The sequence below is a fragment of the Vipera ursinii genome (genome assembly GCF_947247035.1).
Source record: "Vipera ursinii genome assembly, chromosome: 3".
NCBI classification, from domain to species: Eukaryota; Metazoa; Chordata; class Lepidosauria; order Squamata; family Viperidae; genus Vipera; species Vipera ursinii.
The window spans coordinates 157,381,249-157,401,835 of record NC_139516.1 but is presented as its reverse complement, the minus strand read 5'-3'; the positions used below and the strand labels follow the sequence as shown (position 1 = coordinate 157,401,835).

General features: G+C 35.9%; 1 protein-coding gene across 1 annotated transcript in view; it reads left to right on the top strand.

The window, feature by feature from the left end:
* Positions 1-20,587, top strand: part of DOK6 (docking protein 6) — a 209,595-nt gene that overhangs the window by 131,978 nt on the left and 57,030 nt on the right. The window contains exon 4 of the mRNA XM_083359361.1: positions 18,283-18,402. Within this exon, the coding sequence (XP_083215487.1) occupies positions 18,283-18,402 (120 nt within the window). The remainder of the gene's footprint in view (positions 1-18,282; positions 18,403-20,587) is intronic.

The following is a 20,587-nucleotide window of genomic DNA, read 5'->3' as shown; positions in this document are numbered from 1 at the left end:
ACAGCAGCTGCATTTTTGCATCTACTCAGCTATTTACTATAACTCAAATTCCATACCTATTCATATTCATCACATTCATCGCATCACATATTTTGGATAGGATTTTCCCCTTATGGTTGTTCTCCCAGTATTAGGTGTCTTCATAATCCCTAATTTTACTATCTTCAATAGCTAAATGTCATTCACAAAAGTGACTGCCTAACTGCTCCCCCTTGTGGGATCTCCACTTTCTATTTTATTTATTCAGTTTTTATAGTCACCCATCTCAACCATTGACTCTGGGAGGCTAAAAAAATCAAATAAAAGCGATTACAACAATACAAAATTTAAAAAATATAGTAGTCGAGAAATATACCCCATAATCACTAGAAACAGGTCCCTGCATATACTCAAGGCCCCATCATTATATCATTCTGTGCAGGTATTGGCAGCTGTGTGTACACACTCAAATGTAGACAGCTGGATATGGCTTTGGAAATAGCTTTGCCAGTCTTCCAGAAGGTATAGCTTCCTTATACTTCAAGGAAGAGTCCTTAGCTTGCATTAGCATGATTTAAAATTCACCTCTTAATGCTTTACATGGCTTTACTCCATATATTAATGTCTTATTAATGCCAACAGTTTCAAGAATGCTAAACTGCAGACCAAATAAGCTTCAAGAGACAATGAGAAATGTAGTATCACAAAATGGAGTATCACAAATGCATGTTGTTTAACTGAGATACACAGGTATAACTGAGAAAATTTATGGAATTGTAATGGAACACAAAAATGAATTTACGGTAGATCCTTAAATTAGAACCAATTTAAAGGTCAAAATAGAGTAATGAGTATTTGAAGGCTGAATCTAGTAATTGCTTTCCTTTCTGCCTTAAAGATCCTGCCAGCCATCATCAATTCACTGTTGTTTTTTAATTTAGAGCGATGCTTAATCAGCCAATTGATCTTAAACAGTTTGATATTTTCACATAATCTCATAAAGTGGCTTCATAAATAGCTAAGCATATTTTTAAGTTGTAGAATATGCACAACTATAAATACATTATTCATAGAGCTACAGTTGTGATAGTTAATAATTAGATTTTACTACAGACCTTTTCTATTTATTTAAAGAGTATTTGGCTTTGCATTAGAAGCATAAGTTATATGCCTTTGTCTTTAAGATAGTAAACAAAATGCTGTCTATCTATCTATCTATCTATCTATCTATCTATCTATCTATCTATCTATGCAAATAATTACACTATTTTAAACAATACAATAAATAAAAGAAATTTGGCTCTTTTTTCTTTTTTTATTGTATTACACCCTTACTATAAATTTCTGCGTTCTAAAAATATTGTTTGTTCTGTAGAATCTATTTCCTACAGCTTTATAAACCGTAATATTAATTTCAAACTCTCTAGCACATATCTTTACCAAAGAGACGAGCACCTTTTGGTTTCTTTCACACAATGGTATTTTTCTTTTACACACTATAGTTTTTATACATAAGTTAACAGGTTTTTTTTTCTCATGAGCTGAATAGCATTGTGAATTTGTTTGTAAACACTGGATGTCAAAATGTTAACTTAATAAATAAAAGCAAGTTTATAAAAATATTTATTTGTGGGGCTTCCGGTTTGCCAACGCTGCCATTATGGACGTCTGGAGGATGGCTCTTGTCTTCCACGTCCAGTTTCACATCACTGGGGGGTCCTAAAAGGGCTGAAGAGTGGCCCTGAAGGGGCAACCAGCAAGGAAGGGCTTTTGCAGAAATGTGGGGGAGCCTCAACCCTCCAATTAGTGTCTGCAGTCCCTTCAAACCGGTGGATGAAAGACCGGCAATAGCAACATGGGTGGTTACTAGACTGCAGACAGCCAAAGTCACACTTACCACCAGGCAACATTAAAGCAGCGTGGAAGAGACTGGGTAATATTCCTCTCTTATACCCTAATCTTCTTTCCACCTAAATGAGCTGCTAAGTACCGTCACCCCCCGAGGAGAGGGAGGGGGGAGTTTAACCCTCCCTTCAAATTAGCAGCGACCAAGCCTCCAGGGGTGTTTAAAAAAACATTGAAAAATTGATTTCGACCTCAACTAGAACTTTATAATTTGTGGACTAAAGCTTTGGACTACCTACTCCTTATTTCCTACGTTTATTTGAAAATCTATCTCTGATCTTCTAAAATAGAAGAAATAAATTGGAAAGAGATTAATAGACAATTTCCTAAAAGAAAAGAAAAGAATTTTCTAAGCACTTGGGGGATACTCAGTGGCTAAGCCTGAAATTGCAATCTGAAATTCTAAAAATAAGACTAACCTTGAATACTAGATGTGAGACTCCACCGTGGAAGAAATACAAAAACAAATCTATGCTATGATGAAAACAACCTACCAAACTTATCAGTTCCTTTCTACAGCCGGTGATGAAATAAGAGCTTTTGAGGAAAAACTAGAAAGCGTCTTGGAGAAGCAAACTCAAATTGTGACTACAACTAATAATTTATAGGGACAGAACTTAACAGAAGAAACTGAACAATCAAATACACTGACAGAAGAATTAATTATTCAACAATCACAGACATTTGAGGAGCAAAATGAGAAACAAATGGAAGAAAAAATATACAGTCCAGGACAATTATATCCAGAGGTGAAAATAATGAGAAGATTTGGTGTTTTTATTAGACCCCTCAACCCTTCAAAAATGGAGATTGGAGGGTCACTTCAATATGATACAATAACACAAGAATTCTTTGATGACCCTGAAGCAAAGAAGTGAAAAATGATATGGCAAAGGAAAAAAGCAAGAATAAGATTGAAGAATATTGGACATACTTAAGAGGCTTGAAACAGAAAATACTAAAATAGACAGGATTGTATTTGGGCTATAAGAGATTGTTTTGATGAGTAGATAAAAATACTGGCTAATTTAAAAAAATTAGATGTATAAATATTAACAGTTAAATTGAAATATTGAGCTGTTTAAATGAAATTGATTAAGATATATATATGTTAAGAATGATGTAATTAATATACTTGGATGTAGTGATATGAAAGGATTATTAAATGTTAAAATGGAAGAAATTTTGGCTAATTTTCAATATGTGGAAATCATAATGAAAATAAGAATATTACATTGTATTACTTAACTTGTTGATATGGAAATCAGATAGATAAGAAGTGTACTTATATTACCAGGTATTGGAGAGAATTGTGTAAAGGGAAGGGAGGTCACCCAGAAATATAAAAATAAGAAACTTCAAACGTTTAACTTTAATATCAATGCAAAACTAAAGCTGGAAAAATATATAAGGTGTTTGATGTTTTAAAGATGGAATGTTAAAATATAAAATATACAAAAGTATTGACAAAGATAAGAAAACTACTAACTAACTGATGGATAACAATAAGAAGTATGTTAATTTAGATATGAGATAATATATATTTAAGGAAAAAAGAGAGGAAATACTGGTCACAATAAATTGGAGATTTGTAATAATATGTATTTGTATGAAATGGAACTATTGTAACCCAGACACCACATTGCTTTTCAAAGATACTATTGTAACATTGGAAAACCAATAAAATTATAAAAACAAATATTTATTTGTGGGGGTTTTTTCTCTTTTTAAAGTCTTATTTTATTTATCGCTTAAGAGATTGATAATTATTTTGCAAGAAGAAGGGCTAAGAACTGAATCCTCTATGGCCAAATGTAAATATATTTGGCTAAGAAGTGGCATTATTTTCGTATTTTAACTTTTTAATTGCTCTAATGTAGCAATTAAAAAATCAAAATTCAGGTTATGAGATACTCCAAGGTTAGGGATTGGATGCTATGTGAGGCACCCTTTGAAACATAGAAGGCAAAACCAAACACAATCTCAGACCAAGAGTTGGAGCTAAGGGCTTTGGGACCTAACATAATAAGGATTAAAGCAAGCAACATTTCATTAACCAAATTACCTTTGGGCCTGTTGGCATTCTAAAAATTCCATAGCTCCTTCCTTGTATTATGCCAGTAAAATATAAAAGAACAGGGTTTACAGTGCTATGGAAGCAAACAGGGTATAAAATGCGTCCACAGCACAGTTTTATTTTTATTTAACTGTCATTGACATAGAAAAAACATTTGTTTTTATAATGTTAATTACACAATCTAGCAAGAATAAGTGAGGTTTTGGTAGACTCAAATAAAAGGTTGTCAGGGAGAAATATAACAATGTTACATAATCCTTTCACCCCTTCATATAAGCTGAGAATGGTGAATTTCCTTATTTCATTTGTTTTATTGATTCATTCATTCATTCCCTTTATATCCCTCCTTTCTTATATTTGTGATTTGTTGTTATTAGTTGTGAAGTCATGTCCGACCCATTGCGACCCCATGAACAACGTTCCTCCAGGCCTTCCTGTCCTCTACCATCTTCTGGAGTCAATTTAAGCTCACGCCTACTGCTTCAGTGACTCCATCCAGCCACCTCATTCTCTGTCGTCCCCTTCTTCTATTGCCCTCAATCTTTCCCAGCATTAGGCTCTTCTCCAGTGAGTCCTTCCTTCTCATTAGGTGGCCAAAGTATTTGAGTTTCAACTTCAGGATCTAACCTTCTAAACAGCAGTCAGGATTGATCTCCTCTAGGACTGACCGGTTTGATCGCCTTGCAGTCCAAGGGACTCGCAGGAGTCTTCTCCAGCACCATAGTTCAAAGGCCTCAATACTTTGGTGCTCAGCCTTTCTTATGGTCAAACTTTCACAGCCATACATTGCAACTGGGAAAACCATAGCCTTGACTATACACACTTTTCTTGACAGGATGACGTCTCTCCTTTTTAGTATGCTGTCTAGATTTGCCATGGCTTTCTTCCCCAGGAGCAAGCATCTTTTAATTTCTTGGGTGCAGTCCCCATCTGCGGTGATCTTGGAGCCCAGGAAAATAAAATCTGTCACTACCTCCATTTCTTCCCCATCTATTTGCCAGGAATTGAGAGGGCCGGATGCCATGATCTTGGTTTTCTTAATGTTAAGTTTCAAGCCAACGTTTGCACTCTCCTTCACCCGCAACAAGAGGCTCTTTAGTTCCTCTTCACTTTCTGCCATTAGAATGGTATCATTTGCATATTTTAGGTTGTTGATATTTCTCCTGGCAATCTTAATTCCAACTTTTGATTCATCTAGCCCTGCCTTTATCATGATGTGCTCTGCATATAAGTTAAATAGGCAGGGTGACAGTATACAACCTTGCCGGACTCCTTTCTCAATTTTGAACCAATCAGTAGTTCTGTGTCCAGTTCTCACTGTTGCTTCTTGACCCGCATGTAGATTTCTCAAGAGACAAATAAGATGGTCTGGTACTCCAATCTCTTTAAGAACTTGCCACAGTTTGTTGTGATCCACACAATCAAATGCTTTAGCATAGTCAATGAAGCAGAAGTAGATGTTTTTCTGGCATTCCCTAGCTTTCTCCATGATCCAGCGTATGTTGGCAATTTATCTCTGGTTCCTCTGCCTCTTCGAAATCCTGTCTGTACTTCTGGTAGTTCTCGATCCACAAACTGCTGGAGTCTAGCTTGTAGGATTTTAAGCATAACTTTACTAGCATGTGAAATGAATGTAATGGTGTGATAGTTTGAACATTCTTTGGCACTGCCTTTCTTTGGAATTGGATGTAAACTGATCTTTTCCAATCCTTTGGCCATTGTTGAGTTTTCCAAATTTGCTGACAAATTGAGCGTAGTACTTTTACTGCATCGTCTTTTAAGATTTTGAATAGCTCAGCTGGAATACTGTCACCTCCACTAGCTTTGTTGTTGCTCAGCTTTCCTAAGGCCCACTTCACTTCACATTCTAGGATGTCTGGCTCGAGGTCAGTGACTACCTCATCATTGTTATCAGGGACATTAAGCTCGTTCTTGTATAGTTCTTCTGTGTAATTTTTCCACCTCTTCTTAGTTTCTTCTGCCTCTGTTAGGTCTCTGCCATGCCCATTTTTGCATGAAACGTTCCCTTCATCTCTCCAATTTTCTTGAAGAGATCTCTAGTCCTCCCTATTCTATTGTTTTCTTCTATTTCTTTGCACTGTTCATTTAAGAAGGCATTCTTATCTCTTCTAGCTATTCTCTGGAATTCTGCATTCAATTCAGCGTATCTTTCTTTCTCTCCCTTGCCTTTCACTTCCCTCCTTTCCTCAGCTATTTGCAAGGCTTCCTCAGACAGCCATTTTGCTTTCTTGCATTTCTTTTTCTTTGGGATAATTTTAGTTGCTACCTCTTCTACAATGTTGCAAACCTCTGTCCATAGTTCTTCAGGCACTCTGTCTATCAGATCTAATTCCTTAAATCTATTTGTCACCTCTACTGTATATTCGTCAGGGATATGATTTAGTCCATACCTGAGTGGCCTAGTGCTTTTCCCTACTTTCTTCAGTTTAAGCCTAAATTTTGCAATGAGAAGCTCATGGTCCGAGCCACAGTCAGCTCCTAGTCTTGTTTTTACTGACTGTATAGAGCTTCTCCATCTTTGCTACAGAGCACATAGTCAATCTGATTTCTGTGTTGACCGTCTGGTGATGTCCATGTGTAGAGCCGTCTCTTGGGTTGTTGGAAAAGAGTGTTTGCTATGACCATCGTATTCTCTTGACAAAATTCTATCAGCCTGCTCCCTGCTTCATTTTGTACTCCAAGGCCAAACTTACCTGTTATTCCGGTTATCTTTTGGCTTCCTACTTTAGCATTCCAATCTGCCATGATGATAAGGACATCATTTTTTGGTGTTAGTTCTATAAGGTGCTATAGGGCTTCCTAGAACTGGTCAATTTCATTCTCTTCAGCGCTGGTGGCTGGGGCATAGATTTGGACTACTGTGATATTGAATGGTTTGCCTTGGATTTGAACTGAGATCATTCTGTCATTTTGGGGATTGTATCCCAGTATTGCTTTTCCTACTCTTTTATTGACTATGAAGGCTACTCCCATTTCTTCTGAGGGATTTTTGCCCGCAGTAGTATACCTTTTGGTCATCTGAATTAAATTCACCCATTCCTGTCCATTTTAGTTCGCTGATTCCTAAGATGTCGATGTTCAGTCTTGTCATCTATTGTTTGACCACGTCCAGCTTTCCTTGATTCATGGATCTTACATTCCAGGTTCCTATGGAGAATAAATCTTTACAGCATCGGACTTTCCTTTCACCACCAGATACATCCACAGCTGAGCGTCCTTTCGGCTTTGGCCCAATCACTTCATTCTTTCTGGTGCTACTAGTACTAGCCCTCTACTCTTCCCCAGTAGCATATTGGACACTTTCCGACCTGAGGGGCTCATCTTCCAGTGTCATATCTTTTTGCCTTTTGGTACTGTCCATGGGGTTTTCATGGCAAAGATACTGGAGTGGGTTGCCATTTCCTTCTCCAGTGGATCACGTTTTGTCAGAACTCTCTGCTATGACTTGTCCATCTTGGGTGGCCCTGCATGGCATAGCTCATAGCTTCATTGAATTATGCAAGCCCCTTCGCCACAACAAGGCAGTAATCCATGAAGGGGTCATTTGTGATAGAACTTAGTTAAACTATGTAATGCAAAAAAAATTATGTACAAGGTAATCTTCGACTTATGATCACAGTTGAGTCCAAAATTTCTGTTGCTAAGCAAGTCAGTGGTTAAATGAATTTTGTCCCATTTTGCAAACCTTTCTGCCACAGTTGTTAAGTGAATCACGGCACTTGTTAAGTGAATCATGTGATCATTAATGGGTTTTTTCCACTCCCCCCATTGACTTTGCTTGTCAGTTAGGAAGTTTACCAATGGTGATCACATGATCCCAGGACAGTGCAGCTGTCATAAATACGTGCTAGTTGCCCAGCACCCAAATTTTTATCGCATGACCATGGGGATGCTGCAACAGTCATATGTGTCACTAAATGAATGGTTGCAAGTCGAGAATTACCTATATGCACTTGCCATTCAAGTTTTATTTGAGAGTACATTTGTGGTGGTTTGATCCAGATCAGGGCCACCATACATGAGGCGAAAAGAATCTATTACTCTTATTGTCTCTGTTTAGAAAAACTCTCATACATGCTGATGCAGGCATTTTGAAAGAAAAGGGGAAAAAATTAAATTAAAATTAAAAAGACTTCACGTTGATCCATGTGTTTATTTTTCAAAAGAAAGGAACTTACCTGACAATGTACACTATTTTATAATACTAACCCAGTTTAAACCATTGACTGCTTTTTTTTCTAAAGCATTTTCTCTTGTTTGTCATGCCTTCTAAGAGTTAACTACTTTGCTTACGAAGTGTAAGGTGGATATATGTGTACATGAATACTCACCAGAATAAAGATAGATAGACCACCTGGCATTTGCAGTCAAGATAAGTAACATTTAAATAAAATTCCATTTGCCCAAAAAAGGTAGAAAAGTGGGTGGTGATGAAGTTCCCTACTGACAGGGACTTAAAAAGCAATTTTTGGTTAAATAGTTTGTCAAGAGAAATAAGTTGCCATCCCACATCTGGGATGTAACAGAAAGAATCCCAAGGCTTTTTAAGCTCATTAAGAAATATCCTATCCTACTGATCCATGTGAGAACAAACTGTACAGCAAACATAGCCTTGAATATATCACAAGGGACTCAGAAATACTGGGCAGAAAGAAAACAATTAGGCAATAGGCAGTGGTGGGGGTTTTTTGTTTTGGTTTGGGGTTTTTTGCTCCTTCCTATCAGAGGAAGTGACTCAAGAAAAGAGAAAAGACTAATTCTTTAGGTGCTTTACAATCCTATCCTGTCTTTTCTAAGAAATACATATTCAGGATGTCAGTGCCCAAAGTAATTAAAACTATATTACAGGGGTGTCAAACTCAATTTCATTGAGGGCCGCATCAGCATTGCGCTTGCCCTCAGGGGGGCGGGTGGGTATGGCTAGGTGGGCGTGGCCTACTGGGTGGACATGGCTAGAGTGCGTATGGCCTACTGGGTGGGCATGGCCAGCTCTACATTGTTCGCATCAAGGGTGCCTATGGGGGCCTGGGCAGGAGTGGGACAGATCTGAGGGTCTTTGGCAGAAGGAGGGTCTCTGGGCCAAGGACAAGGCAGCGGAGGCCGTTCCCTCACTGTTTCCAGGATGGCTTCGTGGGCCACATGAAACCACTTCGCGGGCCGGATCCAGCCCCCGGGCCTTGTGTTTGACATGTCTGCTATACTACATAATGGCAGCTGATGTTTGGTAGATGATGCAGAAAACAAGTCCAGGAGAGATCTTTTACTTAAGTTCAAATTTAAAAAAGGAGGGAATTTCAATGTATCTTGAAGATCTATTATAAATGAATGTATCTTTTTTTTCATGTTAGTTATCCCAATTTATTAATTAGAATACTCTTTGGCAGCTGGATATTGGTCAAGTGAATTTCAAATATGATTACTTTAATCTGTTTTAAAAAATGGGGAGTCAGCATATTTCTTAACAAAGTCAGTAATTTTTCCCATCACTTTGAAATCTATAATGGTCTCAACTTTGCGGCTGCTCAGATTTCATTATTGAGCTTTAAAAGAGCAGACTACAAACATTTCACAGTATTTGCCAATATTTGTTAATGTTATAGTGAAACTATTGGTCTACTAGATATTTTTTTTAAAAAAAGGCTGGGTTTAAAGAATTAGCAAGTGGCAGATAATACTATGAAAATGGCGTACAGAAAATCAGAACACATACTCTTGTGTTGTCTGGACTCTGATCAACTGTTTCATTAACATCTTTTGTTCTTTCATAGAATTAGAAACAGTGCAAAAGGTTTTGGCATGATCTGCCCTTACACCTGATTTGTTCAGTGAATAGTTGCTAAGGAAGGCACAATATTTTTGATTTTCTCTTTTATAGAAGCTTTCCAAAACAGTGATGGTGTCAAGGCCAAAGCCCAGAGATGATAGGCTGAAATCCAGTTGAGTCCAGTGTTATATTTGTTTGTACATAATGGACAGAATGTTGCCAAATTAAAGCTGTAACATTCTAACCTACTAGATATGACCTGAGAGATTCTAGGGTATGGCTACCCTGAACTTCTTCCCCACTCCCCAATCCAGCTCAGAGCTGCATAATTTCTTATTTTGGGTCTTTGTCTAGGAAATCTCCGTGTTGTCAAACTCTCCCCTCATTCCCACTTCTCCAGGTGCACATTCTGTCACAGGTGGGTAGGGGAGTCAGTGGTAGGCACAATGTGGTTTTCCAATGAGCAAACAAGGACCTAAAGGCAGAAACTGTCTTACTTTTGCTGCATAAGAACCGGTCAGAATCTATTGGTAGGTAGTAGTAGCCTTTTAGGGACAAGATTAATCAGTGGGTAAAAACAACTTAAACAGCTATAAATGCATAGAAGCAACTACGCTATTTATTTATTGTCTGCTCTATAGCATCAATAACTTGTTATTTATAATTCATTTATAATTTATAATTAAAGATAGGTAAGGATTTTAGGAACTATTTGGGACAAAGCAAAAAATACTTTTACATGGAAAAAAGAACGTGCATATATGAAAAGAAACAAAATAATCTTTTAGATAACTTGTTTGCAGAGTTAAATTCTATTTTATTTTGATTGCTATATTCTTAGTAGAAACTTAAATTTGTACTCTATATTAATGTGCACTGCAATTTATATTTATAATTGAGAGTTGTTTTAGTGGAGATAGGTAAACACGAAGACATTATTCCAGCTTAGATGTTTTTCTAGCATTGGGGAGGAAAACAAACAAAAAAGGATCCTTTACATTTTTTTATTGGTTAGACTCAAATATAAGGTGAACCATACAAGAAAAAAAAAGCCTGATTATGTAATGCTTCTATTCTGGTTGTTGACCATCTAGGCCAGGGGTGTCAAACTCACAACATCACGTGATGTGTCGTGACGTATCCCAACTTTTTTTCTATTGCCGGCAATGGGGTGGGTGCGGTTTTGCCATGATGCATCCGGCCCATGGGCCGGCAGTTTGACACCCCTGATCTAGGCCCTATTCTATAGCAGTCCATTTTATTTTGTACTCCTTTCTCCCCTTGCTGTCTTTTCCTAGCAAGATGTGCTATTGCAAATATGTACAGTATTGTGCTTTTAAACTTTGTTTTGCAGGTTTTAGGATTGTTCCTTTATATGTGTGTGTTTATTTCTTTTAAAGTTATACTTAGAGTGCCCCAGGCATGCTAATAACTCTCACACATTTCTCAGTAGCATTATTTTGACTATATTGCCTTCAGCACAAGAGCTCACCGTTAGATAAGTTATTGTACTGTGTATTAGAATTAAGTATTCCAGTCATTTTAGCAGACTTTCAGCCAGTAAAGGATGCTGAATCTAAGAAAAAGTCCCCAAATGATTAATCTATTTACAACTGCCTGTACTGCAAATAGAACACAAATAGCCAAACGCAAGTGAGACCAAACAGTGACAGAAAACAGAAAATGAAAAATAGATCTGATATTTCAGGTTAGATGCAGTAAATTACCATGTTATTCACTGAAATCTCTCCAAACCCAGAAACTCATACATCATCTGTCAATTGCTTAAATTCCATGTATAAATTTATGTCATTTTTGTGTGTTGTCTCTAAATGTGTATTATTTTCAGAGGAGTCTTGAAGCTGTGGTAGTCATGTGATGCTATTCTATGGGTCATGTTTTTACAAATTTCTTCAAAGAGCTAACCTACTTTCCAAAGACATGCAAAAAACTGTCAAGTGCTGTTTTCCCATTTTCTCTAATATGCTCGGATGAGTATTTTGGATGAAAATAATTATCTAAGCACTGTCATTTTTAAATCAGTGAGGCCATGTAAATGTAAATTCTTTGTGAAATATTGATAAAGAGTTGCATATTCTAGTTATCCGTTGGGATTCATATACATTGTATACATGTTATATTCTGGTTTCATATTTTAATATGAGCAGATTTTCCTATGCTTTTTTTTTAAAGTAGCTGTAAATGTCTACTTGCACCCCAAAAAATCTTTAATGTGGAAAGTTTGTTGTACGCAGCCTTACCCAAGGTCAGATTTATATTCATCCCTGTCCAAAGAAATTATCAAAAGCCAATTTTATACTGAATCCAAGGGAACATTTACTGTTTTGCTTTTAGGACTTCAGATATAAGGTGACAATAATAACTAAATTTAAGTGAAAAAAAATTATTCAGCTGAAGATGACAAAGGTCAGAATATTACAAGTTTCTTTTCTGTTACTGCCAAATGTGCAGCTTAGTGCCCAGGACTCAGTTTCTGAATCTGTATGTGTCCCTGAAGAAGCTGCTTTAGGTGAATCTGTGGAATGTCAGCCTTAGGGAGCACAAAGCCAGGTATCCTACCAGGCTGAACAAACACAGGCATCATCTGAACATCTGGACAAGTCAGGTGAGAGTGACGTAAGACCCCCTAGCATCCCCACCAGACAAGAGAAGACAGCAAAACCTTGATGTTCTCTTAGGTTCCTCATTAAGCAAAGGAGTAAATTTTCTGATTAACGATACTAATAAAGGAGAATATTTGTAGCTCAGGATTGACATGAAGGATCCTTGGTGCTCTCTGAGCTTGCTTGTTTTCTTGCAGATGCTTCATTATCCAAACTAGGTAACTAGCACCTGTAATGTTGCCTAGTTTGGGTATTGAAAGGTCTGCAAGAAAACAAGCAAGTTTAGGAGCACCAAAGATTCCTCGGGCCTAGTGATAGCTGGCTACTGCCTTATTTAAGAAAAAGCTCTGAGTTAGGTTCTCTTTGCTGCAAACAACATCTGACCTTCAATTCTTGTGTAGATTCTACTCTTGGGCATCTGATCTTTGAACTGGCTGACATCCTTGACATGGCTTTTTGAAATTTGGAGCAACTCTAGACAACTATTTTGTGCTCGTATTTCAAAGCAAACTTTTCAGGCAAGCCTTTTCTTCATTTACATTCCTTTGTTTCATTGTTAACTCTTCAGCCTTGAAGTAAAACTGGTGATCTCTGAGTAACCTTGTTTGTGGCTGAAACCTGAAACAGGACACTTAAGTTTCCTAAGGCTGTACTTTTAAAAGGGCAAATATATCAACCTTAAAACTTAAAAATTTAAAGAGTATGAAAGAGGGCTTATCTTGAGCTATAGCTAACCTTAGTTACTGAGGCTTCCTAATTGGGAAACAGAAGATTTGGATGACTAGAGCATATTGTGAGACTATTCACTACACTGAGAAAGTATGAGTGAGAAGAGATTCAAGAAGAAGAAAGTAGAATTTATATTTCTTGACTCCATTAGCTGTGCAGCCACAGTCTCCAGAGCCTTTGCTGAAACTGACCTCTTTCTTCAAGTAGCTTCTTAAGCAGCCTTTATAAATAATGTTGCAAGCCCACAATCCCACAGTTCTGCCTCCTTCAGTATCTCTGCTTGTGTTGTCAGCTATAGGAATGGACAAAGACAACAAACATCATCCCTATTGCGTATTGCAGACATAAATAAAAATAACTTTTAGTAAAACGTATTCCTAAAGTCAGGAGTGGGAATTCCCACAACCCCTTTCCTCGATAACATCTGAGGGTCACCGTTTTCTTGTCCTTAGAGGTGCCACTTCTATGCCCATAAAAGTATAATTCAAGATTCATATGCGACTTCATTCTTTTACATGGTGACAGATACACTGACAGTTCTGGTCAGTGCACAATACATTTTTGTATTCTTTCTTAGAAATATCTTAATACAGATTCCAGAAGAAATGATAACTTAAAACTGTTAGTTTCATAAGAGTTTTAGACATTGTTCTCTCACAGTTATCATTAACTGAGAGTGAGTAGGTGTATTCATGGTAGTAAGCTTTGAGTTGATTAAATAGAGGAAATTAGCTTGATTGGGCCCATAGAAGTGCCCCTAGATATTGCAACCTTTAAGCTGAGGTTATATTTTATTTTTATTTATTTAATTTATATGCCATCCATCTTACCTAGAGGATAATCATTAAACTATTACAATAATCAATATTAACTTTAAAATTGACTTAAAATTAAAAAATATAGTAAGAAAAGGAGCAAGATACACACAGAGTGGAGGTCTTATACAGTCCATTCACCGCCTGTAATGTGACACACCCCCATCCAGGCTCCAAGCCAATTGCACAGCCAGGTTTTCAGGCCCTTTTGGAAGGCCCAAAAGTGGGTGCTTGAAGGACACAATTTCCAGAGAGTCAAAGGCACAGCAGAAAAGGCTTTTCTCCTGGACCCTGCCAGCTAAAATTCCTTGACTGATGGGATCTGCAGCATGCCCCTTATACCGGGCATGTCAATCCCATTACGGTGAGATGGTTCCTCAGGTAATCTGAACCAATGTCATAAAGGACTGTAAAAGTAATAACAATATCTTGAATGGACCCAGAAGCAATCTGGCAATAACAGCAGCTTGTGCAATAGATTTGTAACATGGGCCACCCTGGGGGCTCCAAGAACTGTTCATACAGCTGCATTTTGTACCACCTATAGTTTTTGAATACTCTTCAAGGGTAGCCCTGTGTAGAGTGGTTGCATAGTTTAGATATGACTAGAGCTGAGTGACTGAACACAAGAACTTACATATGAGATATGGCAGAAGCTGAACATGATACCATAAAGAGGATTAGTAGGTTCTGGTGCTGTAGATGAGTAGGTTCTGGTGCTGTAGACAGCAATGGGCAGAGGAAAGCATGGCCAAGACATTGGGGAGAATGATATAGCACATATTCAGGAGATTGGAGCTCCACACATTTATGTAGATCTCCTTCTAAGCAAAAAAAAATCCCCTCCATACTTCGGTCTAAATGGTCAAATATTTAGGTTAGTTGTAAAGTCATGGCAGTAATTAGTAACATTATACAGGAAACAGCTGGATGAAAGTGCCTATACATGAAACTGGCCTTTTGGGACAAGCTAGGGATTCTTTTGATACTTATCAACCCATTGTCCTGCAGTGACTTTCCTGGAGCTTCATTGAAAAGCTAGTATTGGAGTCTGTCTGGCCTTTGAAGCAGGGAACTTCAATGCGAATGCTTCTGGTGGTGGAAAGGAAGTAAATTGGCCTGGAGAGTCATGTCTTCAGTATTATCATAAACTTGTCCCAGGTAATGTTTTTTTTAAAAAATTATTCATTAATCATTAAAAAGAGCAAGAGCAAGCAAAAGGAGAAAAGAAAGAAAATAGTTGATACAGAAATACAATAATCAGTAAGTGGATAAAGGAATTACTGCCATGATACAGTTAGTGCTCATTTTGTTTATAAGAAATTATCCATAAAGCACATTATACAGATTAAATTATTTTAACAATGTGAGAAGGATTTGAGTCTCTGAGTGATGTTCTGAAATCTCCACTATTTGTTATTTAAGAATTTTAAAAAATGAAAAACTACTAAAAACATTATATATATTATATATAATTATAATTATATTATATATAATTAGTTTCTTCCTCTTTGGTCTATTTCAACTAATGTACAATATTTATAGATACTTAACCTTTTATTATTTCAATTCTTTAATTAGTTGTTAAAAACCATATTCTAAATACTTATTTTTGCCTTGCTGCAGATTATATATACTTTATATGGAAGCCATTCTTGCTTAAATTGGGTTAAACTTCTGTTGTGAATACGTGCTGTAAATTTTGCCATTATGTATTCCCTAAGATTAAGTACCCAGTCTGATAAAATGCCTTCATTATTTCTCTTTTCCAATTAATAATCAGAACTACAGTTAGTGAATTGTGATATGTTTTGTTAATATATTTTGGAATTATACTTAGTAATAAGAAGTAAAGTTTAATTTCAAACTTAATTTTTTTAAAAAAAATGCTTTGAATAGTGCTCTGTATTTCTTTCCAGTAATTTTGAGATTTATTTTTTTTTATGTGTCTGCCACATTTGGTAAAAATCTCCTTTCGTCTCATGACCTTTTCCAGTCATTTAGGTATGATTTGTCTTTCTTGTCAATTACTGACATAGTTGTATATGTTCTATAAAACATTTTATACCAGTTTTTTCTTAATCTAAAATGTTAAATTTTATAAAGTTGTACCATAATTCTTCTCATTGTTCCTTTGTGACTGTTTCTTAAAAGTTTTGACTCGGTTTTATGAGGAAGTTTATTTGTTCTATCTCCATGTCATATTTAAGTAATGGCAAAGACATATGTTCTAGTAGATGCTCTCAATTCAGTATAAGCATTTCAAATTCTGCCATTTTTCTTAGAAGCTTCTGATTTTTGAGATTACATTTTTTTCTTCTAACAAATTGTAGGTACATCAACCACTGTATGTTCCAGCCTTCACAAAGCAAAACAGTTCTTTATGTATTTTGGGTCTCTTTGTCCCAGGTAATCTTAAATCCAACAAATGTAAGCACATTCTGAATCTTTGGAGCAGATGGAACAATATGGAAGACATATGTGTTTATTTACTTATTCAATTTTTATGCTGCCTATTTCCCCTATAAGGTGACACTGGGCAGGGCTTATAGGTTTATGCTTTGCTATCTCAGAGCAGTTTTTTTATCTAGCTACAGATTGTTAGCATCCGGGATCTCTGAAATGGCGAAGGACTTGTTATAAAGATCTATCCGAGGAACTTGATGGTTTCCTGAGTGTGCTTGACAATATCCCAATTATAAAGTATGAAGCTCTGATTTGTACAGTACCTGTTTGAGCTCTGATAAAAGCAGATTGCCAAGCAGGAAAAAGCAGGTTTTCAAAGGAGCTCCAAGAAATGAAGCAAATGAAAGGTACTTAGATTAATGGTGGTGGGTGGATTACACTGAAAATAACCAAATGTTGGGTAAGGAGATGGGTTTCAAACTATATGATGATAAAAAGCATGATGAAGCAAGTAAATGCATCTGCTTTTATTGCATCTTCAGATTCCTCCCAGATATTTGTTCCAGATATTCTGAACTGTTTGAGAAAATGATGAGAAATATCCAAACTGCTGTAATATTTTTGCATATTTGTCAAAACAGACAAGGTTTGGCAATTATAATTGCTTTGTATTGTGATAAAAGTTTTAATATGGGAAGTTTTATGTACATTTTGAGGAGGCTTTTGATTAAGATTCTTAGGAAGTTTTATATTTTGACTATAACCATAGTATTTAGAATGTTTAAAGATACCAGTAACAGTAAGTTCTTTGATTAAAAGAATTATTCAGAAGTAGAAGGCAGATATCTATTCCTGATTTGCAGCAATGAGTTGTACATTTCATATAATTAAATATATATTAAATTAGTTATACTAACCATATTTAATGTTATTTTATTTTTAAATATAATAAAAATTTTAAAAAATATTTTTATGCTAGTATCTGATATTAAAATTTGGAGTTTATCCCCAGCAATAATTCATTTGTTATTATCTTTTCTTGTCTCACTTGTTTAATCCAATAACAAAATGAAACCTAGACATATGAGTAGAAGAAACAAAAAAAGTAACTGAATAAAATAAACTGTCATATATATTGAAAAGGGTAATAATTCAACTTTTAAGGTATTAATTACATTTTGTCATCATTGAATCTTATCATTAAATATTTATGTTTTGCCAAGCCAGCCTTTGATAATAGACCAAATCCTTTTCTAAGATCAGATAACAATCTTCTTTGCAATTTTTCCAGATACAGAGTTCTTCTTATTCCAATTATCTAACCATTTTATCCTTAGATTTTAACTCCTTTACTAAAAGTATATTCACAGTATTAAGTCTGTTCAATAAATATGGAAGAACCTGAACATATGAGTTAAGGGGGCTTCAAATTGGTCTTTTTTAACATGCCATTTTGATATTAAAACCTTCTGAATTTAGAGAACGCTTTTGAAAACCAGTGGAGATGTAACTCTGTCACTGAATCTTATTTCTTCTAATAGCTCACTAAAATTCTTTGTTAAGTTCCCTTCTAAAATGTTTTTTTTTTCTTGGCTTTGGCTTCTTTTCTTGTCAAATTCCACAATCTTCTCTGACATCTAGGGTTCTTTTTTCTTTTTCTTCAATTTTTTGCAATATTTCCTCACATTCATCATTAACAATTGTTGTTGTTGTTAGTTGCGAAGTCGTGTCCGACCCATCACGACCCCATGGACAACTTTCCTCCAGGCCTTCCTGTCCTCTACCATCTTCTGGAGTCCATTTAAGCTCACGCCTACTGCTTCAGTGACTCCATCCAGCCACCTCATTCTCTGTCGTCCCCTTCTCCTCTTGCCCTCAATCTTTAACAATGTATTTGATTTATTCCACAATCCCTGTAATATCCTATTAATGACATTCCTGGTGCATTTTTTTTCCTTTCAGAGCTTGAGGCAGAAGAGTGGTGCAAACATCTTTGCATAGAATGTCTTGGAACTAGACTTAATGATATAAGCCTTGGTGAACCTGATCTACTTGCTGCTGGAGTTCAAAGAGAGCAAAATGGTATGTGTTTAGGTAATCTATTTAACATAGTTCAAAAACATAAGCTAATTTATCAAATTGTAGAAGTTAGGCTTGGTGGAGCAGTGGGCTAATGCCTCCTTAAGTAACACCAGCTGCCTGCAATTAGTGCAGGTTCGCATCCCACCAGGCTCAAGGTTGACTCAGCCTTCCATCCTTCCGAGGTAGGTAAAATGAGGACCCAGGTTATTGGGGGCAATAAGCTGACTTTGTAATAATGCCGCTTGGGGTGGGTGGGCTGAAAGCCCTAATAAGCAGGCATATACATAGAATGAAGGCTATTGCTAAGCACATTTGATTTGTGCTTAGATTGTAAGCCTCCCTGAGTCTTCGGAGAAGGGCGGGATTTAAATGGGATTAAAATAAATAAAATAAATAAATATTTCTGTTGCATATAAATAGTTGATTTACAGGTACAGTTTATTATGGACGTTTGACTTTCTTCAAAACTATGGACTAAGGTAAGGTGTGATTTATGAGTAATTCACAAGGCAAAGATGGTGCCAAAGGTTTTTATCATATTCTAATAATACAGACATTACTACATAAAGAATAATCATCACTATGAAATATTTTCTGGATAAATTTGCAGTGAAAAGGAAGCACCGTCAATGGTTTTCACTAAGACTAGAGGTGGAACTCTCTAGTTTCAGAAATTCCAGTATGGAACTTTTGTAAATTTCATGTAGGACTTCCCAGAATGGACCTGAGTCAATTTTATGAATGCTATAAGCAAAATCATAATTTGGTCAAGAGCAGGCTGAAATGTTTCTTGAGTTTTTTGTAGGACTCTCTTGAGCCACATCAGGTCAGAGAATATATCGGCACAAATGCGAACTGATGAATCAGGTTAGAATTTGTTTTAAATTGCCAAAAGACCACAGTAAAAATAAAAAATCCCCTAACATTTATGTATCTTATTTATTTATTTATTCAGTTTAGATAACTAAAACATATTTATTGTTTTGGATTAAATAACTGTTTTGAAATGAATCTATTTAGGACACTATCCCCAGGTCCTCCATTCATAGTGCACCCGTAAGACTCCAAGTAGCCATAATTAACAGCAGTATTTAAATTCAAGACCTGAACAAAATGGATGTTTTAATAATATGCAGAATTGAATCATTAGTTTCACTACCCCAGACATTGCAATTTTGATAAATATCCCCCAGTGCCGAAATTTGCATTTAAATTAGCAGAGCTAAAGCTAGCTGTCACTTTAACTCTAGAAAGAAAAGCAGGCATTACGGTTGCTACACACAGCAAGACACGATGCAAAATACCTATTAATAAATTTAAATCAGGTATCTGGACTAGATAAACTATCTATAACAGGAGCATTAGCAAATGAATTGAAGTATCTCCCTTTTTGCAAACATATTTTTTTGAAAAAACTCCTCCAACCTACTTCTTACTTGCACATCAAAGCAAAAGTTGTAATGCAACATTGATGGAAACCTAGCTGTGCTTTACTACCTGTATCACAATAAAACAAAATATAAATGCACATTCATAGAGTTGGGTAAAGTATTAATAAGTATCACAATGTTTTATTTAATGAAATAATTTAGTTTAGAAATATTTTCCCTTTTATTCAACATACATAGGATGCATTTGACTGAATTTTTCATTACAAAAAGGGCTTCTGACATGTAAATGGTGTCTTAGCCTGAAGTCAGATTTGTATTTAAGAAGTTCACAATCATAGATAACTTTTTAAAAAAAATAAAAATACATGGTTTACATTTTAGATTTATATTTTTTTTATTCTACCTTTATTTTTATAAGTAATTCAAGGCAACAAACATGGTTACTCCTCCTTACTCCTATTTTTTTTATAACCACAAACCTGTGAAATCAGTTGGGTTGAAAGAAAATGACTAGTTTCTAGTTTGGTGCCTTAATCACTAGACCAAACCACTAGATCATATTTTAATATACTTCATCAGTTTTATGCACAAAATAATTCAAAGAGACAGACAAAAGTTAGTCTACTTTTTAACTACTATTTTAATTATTAGCTTGAATGTTATTATTTTCCTGGCAGAGGATCAAATTTATTATTTATTTATTTTATTTTATTTATTTTAATTCCATTTATATCCCGCCCTTCTCCGAAGACTCAGGGCGGCTTACAAGCTTAGCAGTAGCCTTCATTCTATGT